The sequence below is a fragment of the Taudactylus pleione genome, unplaced genomic scaffold (genome assembly GCF_031769625.1).
Source record: "Taudactylus pleione unplaced genomic scaffold, aTauple2 ptg000093l, whole genome shotgun sequence".
Classification (NCBI taxonomy): Eukaryota; Metazoa; Chordata; class Amphibia; order Anura; family Myobatrachidae; genus Taudactylus; species Taudactylus pleione.
Window position 1 is genome coordinate 34,750,680 of NW_028284495.1, and position 13,396 is coordinate 34,764,075.

General features: G+C 39.7%; 1 protein-coding gene across 4 annotated transcripts in view; it reads left to right on the forward strand.

Moving 5' to 3' along the window:
- The window catches only part of ARHGAP28 (Rho GTPase activating protein 28), a 253,189-nt gene extending 251,056 nt beyond the window's left edge, over positions 1-2,133 (forward strand). For 3 of the 4 annotated variants that reach the window (XM_088469667.1, XM_088469666.1, XM_088469669.1), the window contains exon 15: positions 1,038-2,133. In XM_088469667.1, coding sequence (XP_088325793.1) covers positions 1,038-1,129 — 92 coding nt within the window. In that variant the 3' untranslated portion in view covers positions 1,130-2,133. The remainder of the gene's footprint in view (positions 1-1,037) is intronic. The other variant, XM_088469668.1, reaches the window with a different exon arrangement.
- Positions 2,134-13,396: the final 11,263 nt, after the last annotated feature.

Consider the following 13,396-nt stretch of genomic DNA (forward strand, 5'->3'; position numbering starts at 1 on the left):
ATCATAACTCCGCCAATCCCAACACATCGTAGCTCCGCCAACCCTAACACATCGTAACTCTGCCAACCCCAACACATCGTAACACCGCCAACCCCAACACATCGTAACTCCACCAATCCTAACACATTGTAACTCCGCCAGCGCAAAACATCGTAACTCCGCCAATCCTAACACATTGTAACTCCGCCAGCGCAACACATCGTAACTCCACCAGCGCAACACATCATAACTACGCCAACCCCAACAGATCGTAATTCTGCCAACCCCAACACATCGTAACTCTGCCAACCCCAACCCATCGTAACTCTGCCAACCCCAACACATCGTAACTCCGACAATCCCAACACATCGTAACTCCGCCAATCCTAACACATTGTAACTCCGCCAGTGCAACACATCGTAACTCCGCTATCGCAACTCATCATAACTCCGCCAACCCCAACACATCGTAACTCTGCCAACCCCAGCACATCATAACTCTGCCAACCCCAACACATCATAACTCCGCCAACCCCAACACATCGTAACTCTGCCAACCCCAACACATCGTAACTCCGCCAACCCCAACACATCATAACTCCACCAATCCTAACACATTGTAACTCCGCCAGCACAACACATCGTAACTCCGCTATCGCAACTCATCATAACTCCGCCAACCCCAACACATCGTAACTCTGCCAACCCCAACACATCATAACTTCGCCAACCCCAACACATCGTAACTCTGCCAACCCCAACACATCGTAACTCCGCCAACCCCAACACATCGTAACTCCGCCAGCGCAACACATCGTAACTCCGCCATCGCAACTCATCATAACTCTGCCTTTTCAACATTTAGCTGCAAACTCTGCAGCATTGTAACTTTCAACCTCTGTCCGTTGCAGCATCTCAGATTTGATTCATTTTGGTGTATGAAAAAAATTGTGGGTAGATTGTTATTAGTTATCTCAACGCCTGAATTGTGAACTAACAATTATATTATTAAACAAAAATAAAAAAAATATTTTGACTAATGACTTATTCTGTTGTAGGAGAACATTGCCTAGACCCAGATACCTATATGCTGGATGTGTATCATGTTAACCCCCAGGCGGAATGGATTTTAAAGCCAAAAAACAGCTGAAAGTAGTGAGTTCTCAGCAGAAATGCACACAACAACCTCAACAAAAACCTGCACTGATGGAATGTATTGGACTGAATGCGGTGTGGCTGCTGCGGCTGTGCCTGGCAGTGCTCAGTGTGGTGGAATGTACAGACCTGGGTACTACAAGAGTGAACACTAAGCCTGTGGAGAGAGCCTGTGGACTCCGGATGCATGTGTTTTTATGGCATATAAATTATGCAAATAACATATCTTTCTTTGTAAGAAATGTAACACTACAAGGAAACTGCCAGCCCAAGGGACCCATAGTCCTTACTACTTTATCCCTCTACAAGTATTATTGCAGACACACAGATGTGGTGTTGACATCTCGCTATCTACTTTCTGCTGGACAGACTTTGAAACAACAGAGCCCTTTAATAATGGGTAACATTTTTTCTTTTAGATGCTTTTCATAAAAAAATGTGTATGATGACATGAATACGCTGTATCTCAGAAGAAATATTTAACTATTGTACGCTCCTTTGTATAGGAACCACTACGTTTGTACAGTTATGTTTTTATATCTATTTGTACATATATTGTAATGCTTTTGTATGTGTTTTAAATATGTCTCCTTTGCACATATTTCTAATATGCGCAAAGCATCTGTCATTACTTCAGTATTCACATGTAATAATATGTTTTAACGTTCAGAATGGTAGGTGCCTTGTCAGCTGGTCATGAGTGTTTGTGCTAGTTGGGTATGTTTTACCTATCTAGTCAACTGGTATATTTGTTATAGACTTTAGTGATCAATTCAATATTGTTTATTAGGCTGCAATACGCACTATTAATGTAGGTTTTTAGGAAAATTATTTCAATTTATGTGTGTAAATTATGACAATCCAGTGTTCAACTGCAAGGTGCTTCACGGGAAAATGCCTAATTACTTCCCTAAGGGAATAAACTGTCATCATAACATAATTGTCATTTATTTACCCTCTAAAAATTATATTTAGTACTTCTGTTATTTTAATAGACAATGTGTAAAGCGTCTTAATATACTGGTGTAATCAGTTGATTTGCTGTATTGTGCCAGGGTACAGATTTAGTTCTGCCATGTTATGGTGGTAGGGAGGTACAGTACTGCTGATGTGCAAATATTATCAGCCTTCTCAGTGACACTGTACTCACTACAACTCTCCATCACATGAGAGTTATACGTGGCTGAGGCATGGCGCGGATCACTCGTATCAGAAATCTCTGTCTTTTGCCTTTTTACCCAGATTAGCGACTGAGTTGCACAGAGAAGTACAGTACATGAATTGCCAGTGTCAGTAGTCAATGTACCCACCCATGCACTGTACTTTTGTCGCATTTGCGTATGAGACACATACATCAAGAAAAGGTCTCTGGCGGGATACTTGACGATGTCACGAAGTCCGTGAAATGCCAAACGAGGCTATTTAGCACAATTTGAGCAAAGGTGTATCCAAATTCATCTGTATAGTATAGAACACAACACTGTCACATGAATCTGTACTACATGGCTAATGGTGCATACACACGGTCAGACTTGCTAGATCAACGATGAACAATGAACGATTTGAACAATGATTTCATGAACGATGAACGATTTCTGATAGTATTTAAATGAATGATATCATCCAAATCTGACTGCAAACACAGTCGATATCAGATATCGTTATCTGACATGTCGGCACGCGCATCGTTCGGTGAAGCATGCCAAACATGTCAACGATATGAACGATGTAACTATTTTTACAATCGTTATCGTTCATATCTTCCAGAAAATCTGATCGTGTGTACCCTCCATTAGATGTATTAATGTAGATGAATTTGAATAATTATGTGACTTTTTACTTAAATAAAACAACAATGAAGTTAGCACATTCTCTCATTATGTACTAGATGAAGTAACAAAGATATACAAAAAATATAGTCACCCCCACTAGGTAAAGAGGGGTATATGAGCAATAGAGCAGCCACAGAATCTGTTAAACACAATTAAGGGTCACTCAAACCAATGCAGGAAATATATAATAAAAAAAAGAATTGTATGTTTATTATAGTTAATAGACCAATACAAATGTTAATCAGTGAGGCAATCAGAAAGCATGTAACAGCTGTATTAGTTGTAAAAATCATGCAAATGAGCAATCTAGAATTTATTATTTAAAAAGTCCCTGACCAAAAAACATTAAAAAGTCAGTGGCTAATTATAAACCTTCAGGAAGAACCATGCTTGTAATATAACAATTAATGAAGGGGTAATACTCTGTGCATCATCTGGCAATTGAGCACAGTAGGCAGATGGAATATTGGCCCTGATTCAGAGCCGGACGCTCTGATCAGAGCACTCGCTCTGAATCAGGGCCCACCTCCATTAATATGGAGCATCCTCCTGGACGCTCGTATAGCTGTGGGTCACCACCCACAGCATATACGAGCGTGCAAAAAGATGGTCGCGATGGTCTTGACCATCGTGACCATCGGAACTGCGAGTGAAAGCCTGCGGTTGGGTTTCTCAACCGCAAGGCCAGGAGTGATTTTGGCTCTATCAGAGCCAAAATCACTCCCACTGACATCACTAGTGATGTCAGTGGGGCCGGCTTCAGACGGTAGGCGTTCCCTTGGGAACGCCTCCGTCTGGCAGGCACGCCCCCGGCACGCCCACCAAAGGGGGCGTGCTGTAAGTCACCATCGATGAGACACTCCGAACGAAGGAAAGTCCTTCACTCGCCGAGTCTCGTGCATGCGCACGACGGAGCTCCCTCCATCGTGCGCATGCGCAGTGGGGAACATCGACCCACTTGCGAGCGTACTGCCGCTCGCGAGTGGGTCTGAATGACCCCCATAGTCAGTTGAGAGCTGATACAATGTTACCTTCCGTGCGGGCTGATCAAACACAGGTATTGTTGCTGTGATCCAGTTAGAATGGTGAGGAATGCCGCAACCGAGGATGGCTGGCCTCCAATTCTCAACCCTCTATTTCTCATGTACTAGATGAAGTGACCACATAAAAGTTTAGACGCTTTGCTAACTGAACTATACATTACAGCTGTTTTCATTCACATGTTTTCCAAGAAATAGTTACAGTACAAATCCATGCTTATAGTATTTTCTAACATAAATGTTTATTCTACAGATACCTGATACCACTACAGAGGATAAAGTCTAGGATTTACTATACAATATAAACTTACATTTTTCTTGCATTGTTAAACACAATATGCACCAAACAGACATTTGAATTAAAATAGAAATCAGATCACAAGATAAATGTTTAGACCAGTTCTCCGAGGCCAGGAGATCTCAGAGCAAGTGTATTGTCAAATCCATTTTTATTCCAACATTAGAACCTTAGATATGGTTAATGAGCAAAAGGAAACACATGATGCATATCCAGTCTTAGTCATATGTGAAACTACTATGAACACCATTAGCTTATAGCGAACAATTCCACCATTCATCATGAGTTGTGTATCACTATACTCTACAGAGCTGCTGTATAAGTGCTATAATATTATGCTGAATGGACAATACAGGAATACTGTACATTTATGGAGTTTTATATATCATGTAAAAATGAAATGCCTAAAGGGGAAAATGACATTTTAGAATAAAAGAGTAACTGTTGGAATGCTGATAACATGCTTGTCAAGTATGAGGATAATATACTGAGGGGTCTATGTTCTAAGCCTTGGAAAGTGATAAATTGGATGGAGATAAAGTAACAACCAATCAGCTCCTACTTTACAAGCAGTGTTTGAAAAATGATATTAAGGAGCTCATTGTACATAGACCCCTCAATTGTATAAGTGCTATACATCTCCATTTTATGATGAAGTAGTTATATGTATCACTCGTAGTCATCGTAAGTTGTCTGGGATACTTTTGTTGTTAAGGGGAACATATATTAAGCCTTCCAGAGAGTGAAATTGCCCATAGAAATCAGTCAGCTTCTACATATTATTTTATAGAGTGTATTTATTAAATTTTAGCAACAAGCTTATTGGTTGCTAAGGCTTGATACAGGCTTGATACATTTGTCACTATTTTTAAAGGATTAGACGTGTCAAAAATAAGTCTTAATGTTGGGCTTCATAGAGCAGGCAGTAGGGATGTATTAATTACATACAGATTCTCAGATTGACTATTCATAGACTACATATCAACGCTGACCACCAGTAACTGTGCTGACCTCAAGGAGGTACAACCTTTGCAGTACACGCTATAACCCCAAGTGACTGCTGTAATCTAATAGAGGACATGGCAGTTATGGTATTTTTAACTGTACTGTATCCACTCAGTCCAGGCAGGGATTTTCCTGGGCAGCCAAATAGCTCTGCTGGGGCTGGCCATATACTTCCACAATAGAAGCACTTGGTAACTACCTCATTTACGCTATATGAAAGTTATACAGATGTAAACATTTAGCTATTATGCAAGATTAGATGATGCTATGCTCTTTGATAGCACATAGATTCATTGGGAATTACAACTAGAAACCTACACTTTTTGCAGATAGCAATAGTTATTGATCATCACCACTGTAAACCAAACAAAGCTGTAGGAGGCTTTCTATTTCCAGATTGTTTAAACTAAAAAGTTGTAAACAGAAATCATGTATAGAATGGAATTACTTTGTTATAACATCGTATCAGCTATTTTATACTCAGTTAAAATATATCAATGCAACTTTTCTTATTAATGGGAAATATTACTTAACTAATCTTCACTTCATATTGTATTCTTCTGGATTCATTACTATACAAAATACTCTCTTTTGCTACATGTATAACTGGGAATGGAATTTCAATAGCAAATCCAATGACTTTTAAAGCCATTGTCACCATTCGAAAACTACCTCAATTGCACCAAAATAATTGCCGTCTGTTTGATTATTTTAGCAACTAAAAGTAAAAACCAATATCTGAGAACCACATCACACTACCATGTAAAGATATTAAAAGCTGTTTTCTGCAGTAGCTTCTCTTTTATTGATAACAATTTTGCTTAGTGATTATTTACAAATATTTGTATTCATTTGTAACTTGAATTGATATTAGAGATATATGAGCATTGAGAGGTATAGTTACTAAAGTGCAGGTTTTCAGTAGTGGAAATGTTGCCCATTTTGACCAATCAGTTCTACTTAACATTTATCTTACATCTTATAGAAGGTAATATAGCTAGAATCTGATTGGTTGCTATTGGCAACATCTTCTCTTCTAAAAAACTGCACTTTAGTAAATATACCCTTAGGGTTTGTTATTCATACTGTGTTGCCATTAGTAGATTAAAATTGATCTCCTCTTAAGTTGGATGTAGTCTTACGACATATTACAGTCCATTATCTACAGATTGTTTTCCTTGGGTCATGTTATCTGTCTCTCATTGTATCACTGTGCAGTCTTTGATGTCCCAATTTTAGCGAACTTTCCTGTTAGCTTTCACATTTTACAAATTATCATACAGAAAAATAATGGCAAAGTGTGCAGAGCTGGAGCACTTGGCTTACTTTGAATAGAGAGGGAGCCATAATGAATGTATCATAATCACCTTTCTCAAGCCATGGAAAATGTCATGTGTTATGATTTCTCATTGTGTCTAGATAAGAAACTATTTAGGTTTTGTGACATTTTGTTGTTGATTTTTTGTGTGCGTTTGCTCTTTCTGTTTTACCTACTATGGCATGTTCTTTTATAATGATTTTTACTGTACTGTGCAATTGGAACTTTATAAAAAAACTAGCACTTAAGATATGATGTTTTTTGTTACTTTCTTTACCATTTTTATTCCAGTGAGTGTTTTCCTTACAACGATGTTGGAGGCACTCACATTGTTAGAGCAGTGAATTTCCTGGACCCCGATACTGTGGGACAATCAGTAGATTTTTGCTATCTTATTTAAAATTGTTTACAACAGAGTAGTTAAATAAAAAAAAGAACATATGTCCTATTTTTATACAACTAAACGCAAACATGTAAATATTCAGATACAGTCAGGTGCATAAATATTGGGACATTGACAGAATTTTCATATTTTGGCCTCTATTCACCACCACAATGGCTTTGAAATGAAATAAACAAGATGTGCTTTAACTGCAGACTTTCAGATTTAATTTGAGGCTAATTACATCCAATCAGGTGAACGGTGTAGGAATTACAACGGTTTCTATATGTGCCTCCCACTTTTTAAGGGACCAAAAGTAATGGGACAAACTAAACAATCCTAAATCTAACTTTCACTTTTTAATACTTTGTTGCAAATCCTTTGCAGGCAATTACAGCCTGAAGTCTGGAACGCATAGACATCACCAGACGCTGGGTTTCATCCCTGGTGATGCTCTGCCAGGCCTCTACTGCAAATGTCTTCAGTTCCTGCTTGTTCTTGGGGCATTTTCCCTTCAGTTTTGTCCTCAACAAGTGAAATGCATGCTCTATCGGATTCAGGTCATGGGATTGACTTGGCTATTGCATAACATTCCAATTTTTGGCCTTAAAAAACTCTTTGGTTGCTTTTGCATTTTGCTTCGGGTCATTGTCCATCTGCACTGTGAAGTGCCGTCCAATGAGTTCTGAAGCATTTGACTGAATATGAGCATATATTATTGCCCAAAACACTTCAGAATTCATTCTGATGCTTTTGTCAGCAGTCACATCATCAAGAAATACAAGGGAACCAGTTCCACTGGCAGCCATATATGCCCATGCCATGACACTACCACCACCATGCTTCACTGATGAGGTGGTATGTTTTGGATCATGAGCAGTTCCTTTCCTTCTCCATACTCTTCTTCATACTCTTGTTGTTCCAGAACTGTAATGGCTTTTTTTAGATGTTGTTTGGCAAACTCTAATCTGGTCTTCCTGTTTTTGTGGCTCACCAATGGTTTACATCTTGTGGTGAATCCTCTATATTCACTCTTGTGAAGTCTTCTCTTGATTGTTGACTTTGACACATATACACCTACCTCCTGGAGAGTGTTCTTGATTTGGCCAACTGTTGTGAAGGGGTTTTTCTTCACCAGGGAAATAATTCTTCTGTCATCCACCACAGTTGTTTTCCGTGGTCTTCCGGGTCTTTTGGTGTTGCTGAGTTCTCCGGTGCGTTCTTTCTTTTTAAGAATGTTCCAAACAGTTGATTTGGCCACACCTAATGTTTTTGCTATCTCTCTGATGGGTTTGTTTTGATTTTTCAGCCTAATGATGGCTTGCTTCACTGATAGTGACAGCTCTTTGGATCTTATATTGAGAGTCGACAGCAACTGATTCCAAATGCAAATGTCACACCTAGAATCAACTCCAGACCTTTTACCTGCTTAATTGATAATGAAATAACGAGGGAATAGCCCACACCTGTCCATGAAATAGCTTTTGAGTTGATAGTCCCATTACTTTTGGCCCCTTAAAAAGTGGGAGGCACATATAGAAACCCTTGTAATTCCTACACCATTCACCTAATTTGGATGTAATTACCCTCAAATTAAATCTGAAAGTCTGCAGTTAAAGCACATCTTGTTTGTTTCATTTCAAAGCCATTGTGGTGGTGAATAGAGGCCAAAATATGAAAATTCTGTCAATGACCCAATATTTATGCACCTGACTGTATAAGCCAAGAAGCTATAAAAATTTGTTCAGTCTTAACTGAATGTCAGTTAAAACGTATTACCCCCCCCCATTCCATTACAGCTGACACAATTACATATGTGCAACTTTAAAGTCCTATTGGCATATCAAGAGGGTAAAAAAGCTGAGAGCATAGATATTTGAACTGTTGTAACATCAGTGTCTAGGGGCCAAATGTAATAGGGTGAGAGTTTAGAAACTCGGACAATGTAATAGAGTCCGGGAACAAAGCAACAGAGCAAACTTGCATGTTTTTCAGACTCAAAAAACTTTCACAATTTAAAATGTCATTCAGATTTTTTCCCATTTTGAAGATGTTTACTGTTAAACTCTCACTTTTTTCTAAACTCTCACCCTATTACATTTGGCCCTTTGTGTCTGTGTATAATCAACAAATTCATACAGTACATTTCTGCAAAGCAAGTTTAGCAAGCTGTCACTCATTCTCTTCCTGCTGCGTTAGACATGTATCTCCCATAAAAAACTAAACAAAGAAAGAAAAGAGAACATAAAGGAAATATTGAGCTCAGCATAAACACTGTAGTTATCTCATATATGCCTTTCAGCTCCTTTAGATACAGGATGGGTACAGGATGCCGTCATTCGGGATCCCGGCGGTCAGAATCCCGGCACTGGCATCGCGACAGGGTTAGGATCCCGACACCTGTCGGTCAGTATCCTAACCCCCTCTCCCTACCCTAACCATCACTCCATGGTGCCTAAACCTACCCTCGGTCACAATCCGCAGTTGCTGTGCGGGTTGAACGCTGGGCAAGTGTTCGCTGAAGTCTCCTCCTTCCTCTTGTTAGGATCTGTGGTAGCAGCATTTCCAATCTTGATTGCTACTGAGACGCTACACTAATTACTGCCTGTCTGTGTGCAGTGTCAGGTGCACACTGATTGATTCTCCTGTCTGTGCACAGCCCAGGTGCTCACTGGTCTCTCACTAGGGAGACTTGCTCTGGTTGGGCCCTGTTTTTGTTAAATTCCAGCCAGCCCTTCACTCCATGCCGGTGATAGTTTCTCGTGCTTCCGGTTGTTCCAGTCTCCTGTGTATCAGTCGAGTTCCAGAGTCAAGTTATGCTGTGTTTGTCTGCTGCCATTTGTTCCATCCAGATGGCCCAGTCCGTTTACCACGTGCTCGTGCTGCTTGTGTCATCTAGGCTTCCTTGTCCGGAAGCGCCTCCCTTCATCTTGCAACTTGCGTCAGCCCGGTGACACCAGCTGCATTCCTGCAACGTGAGTGCCCAATCCAGTGCACCACCGTCGCCAGTGTCAACCCGGTGGCATTGGTCGCAACTCAGCGTCACAAGTGCGCAATCCGGCACACCGGCGTCAGTGTCAACCTGGCTGCATTGGTTACAACTTATCATCTCAAGTGTGCAATCCGGCGCACTGACGCCAGTGTCAACTGAGCAGCACTGGTCGCAACTCAATGTCCCAAGTGCGCAATCTGGAGCAGGGACGCCAGTGTCAACTCAGCGGCACTGGTCGCAACTCGGCGTCCCAAGTGCACAATCCAGCCCTCAAGGCTGCCTCAACAGCCCAAAGGCTGCATCTCATCCACGGCCCACAGGCCGCGACTAGCAAAGGCAAATCAGCCCTCAAGGCTGCTTCAACAGCCCAAAGGCTGCATCTCACCCTCGGCCCACAGGTCGCAACTTGCAAAGGCAAATCAGCTCTCAAGGCTGCTCCTTCAGCCCGAAGGCTGCATCACCCCATTTGACCATTTAGGCACCTGGGGAAGGGTTCGGATTAGGCTGCTGGATGGTACGTTTAGGGTTAAGCACTGGGGGAGAACATTTTATCCCTGTCGACCTTTTGTACCTGTGGACCAACTGGTATCGACCTATTGACTGTTGAACTTAGTACCGTCTATCTTTTATACCATGGCCAATTATCAGCTGTTATCAGCATGTACTTGCACCAACCCGACTCTGCATAGCACGTAATTCCACCTACACGCCCACGAGATACTCTCAATAACCTTAGTTTAGATTGCCTCATTACCACCTAGTTATGCCCAATCTGCCACAAGTGGAGTTGCTGAGATGAATATGACTATGAATTGTACATACTGTAGATGCGTGCGCTCAGCACTATTCTAAGTTTGATATAACCATGTTCTGAAGACATAACACGATTGAAATTGTAGTGTTGCAAGGTCTACACAAACAGTATTATATCTGGAACATATAGATGCATTGAGTCAGCAGTACTGTCTCCATGGAAATGGTTTTAGAAGGTTGACAACTGTTACAATGAGTCTATTTATCTGCCTCGGCCTTGAATTAATAATATAGTGGCTAATATCTTCAAAGCTTTTTTTAACAAAGGGTTGTTTATTAAACGCAGATTTCTTTTGTACAAGCTAATATTAAATGAATAATCATTATTAGGGTATACATTAATGTTGGAGACTGGGGAAGAGTATCTGTGTGCAGCTTGAAGTAGAGTTGCACACTATTTATGGAAAAAAAAGGATTTTTGGAACTCACCTTTAAGACGATTTCTTCCATATCATCTGGGTGACCAAAAAATTAATGCATGTACCATATTACAGTCTTTATCATATAAACAGCATATCAAATATTAGTATCAACAGACCCATGCATTACAAACTCCTTACAGTCTACCAATAACAACAGGATCAGAGATGAACAGGAAACAAAGTAAGGCAAGGAAATGAAATGGAGGAAGAGTCAAATCATCCATCCAAGGTAAATGTGAATCACTGGAATATAATAATACAGATAAAAGCCACTTGGTGTTTGTAAAGGCCTTCGGGTGACCACCTGTGACTCTAAGTTCTGGAATGTGGCAGGGTGGTGCATGCACTAATGTAGGTACAAGGCCAAGTGGCATATGTTCGGATACTGCTCATAGTGGACAACACTTTGCCACAAATCTAACAACTTGTGTATGTCATTATATAGGTGGCATCACATATTGGTCCATCCAGGGTATCAAAAACTGCTTCCCTGTGACTCCTACTGTCATATACTATCCCTCCACTGTCACTTTGTTCTCCGTGCTGGTGGTGATGGAAAGGTAATTGTGGGGGAAGTGGCATCTCTAGACAAAGGGCATGATTTACTATGATGAGAGCAGCTTTTCACATAAGCAGTTAATACGATAGAGCCCATTACAGTGTGTTTTGGATTTGGCAGAGAAAGGAACCAATAATGAAGAGGTCTGGGTAGAACAAAAATGATAATGGGAATCCATCATGGAACACCTTAAAGTGACATCCCACAGCCAAAGGCAAAACAAGACGAACAATTTGCAGAATATTTTGCTCATCTCTAACAGCTACATTACCTACTGTTTAGTAATACAGTAAAAAGTGACCAGTCATTGAGTTTGATGTAGTAATGCTTAATTATAGCATCCGCAGGATGGCAGGAACAATTATTAAATCAATAAATCAAAAATGTAGACTTTGTGCATACATGAGTTACCAAACATAAAAATGAGCTGTACTTACCTTAAATAAATGTTTGATTACAAATATAAATGAATGTTGCCCAATTATGATAAGTATGTATTTTATTTGTTGGTCTTAAAACAAATGTACAATATTGATTATAACATGGGAGAGATACTGTAGGGTGTGTGGCCACACCCATTTTGGTAGTCATGCCCCCAGGATTTCGCAGCCACACCCCTACTTCCTAATTCCAGAATAACCAATGTGGGAGATATGATAACGTACAACGAAGATTATACTGGTATATTGTGTAGACTGGCTGCAACATATGATAGATATATCTTATTTTAAGTGTCAGTCATTTTCTGATATTTTCTGCATCTAAATCAATAATAAAAAATAAATACTAATTTTTATTGTAAAAAAATTAAGTATACATTGTACAGGTTGAGTTTCCCATATCCAAATATTCCGAATACGGAATATTCCGAAATATGGAATTATTTTGGCATGACTGAGATAATGAAACCTTTGATTTTTGATGGTTAAATGTACACAAACTTTGTCTAAGGCACAGATTATTAAAAATATTGTATAAAATTACCTTCAGGCTGTGTGTATAGGGTGTATATGAAACAGAACTGAATTTTATGTATGTACACAAACTTTGTTTGAGCCACAAAATTATTGAAAATATTGTATAAACTTATCTGCAGGCTGTGTGTATAAGGTGTATATAACACATAAATGCATTCTGTGTGTATATTTGGGTCCCATTCGCAAGATATTTCATTATGATATGCAAATATTCCAAACTACGGAATACTCCGTTATCCAAAACACCCCTGGTCCCAAGCATTTTGGATATCGGCAACTCAACCTGTATTTTTAGCAATGCCAAAATAAATAAAAGTTCAGACTTGTGTTGTTACAAGAATACAGTATTCCAACCCATTTAGTTGACCAGTTTATGAGAATACACTAATGTTGTTGGTATTAGTAATGAAAACATTATGATATCATTTACCCGAAATGTATGAAGGTGACATTAATTTAATTTCCCCAGCTATCTTTGAAAAAAATCAGTGCAAGGGAGTAGCAGATTTTATGTCCAGATGTTGAATTCAGTTGTTTTAAGACTTCTATTAAAGACACCATGAATGCTTCCAGACAAGAGCTGAGATTGTAAATATGATGTAATTCAGTATATGTAGCTCATCC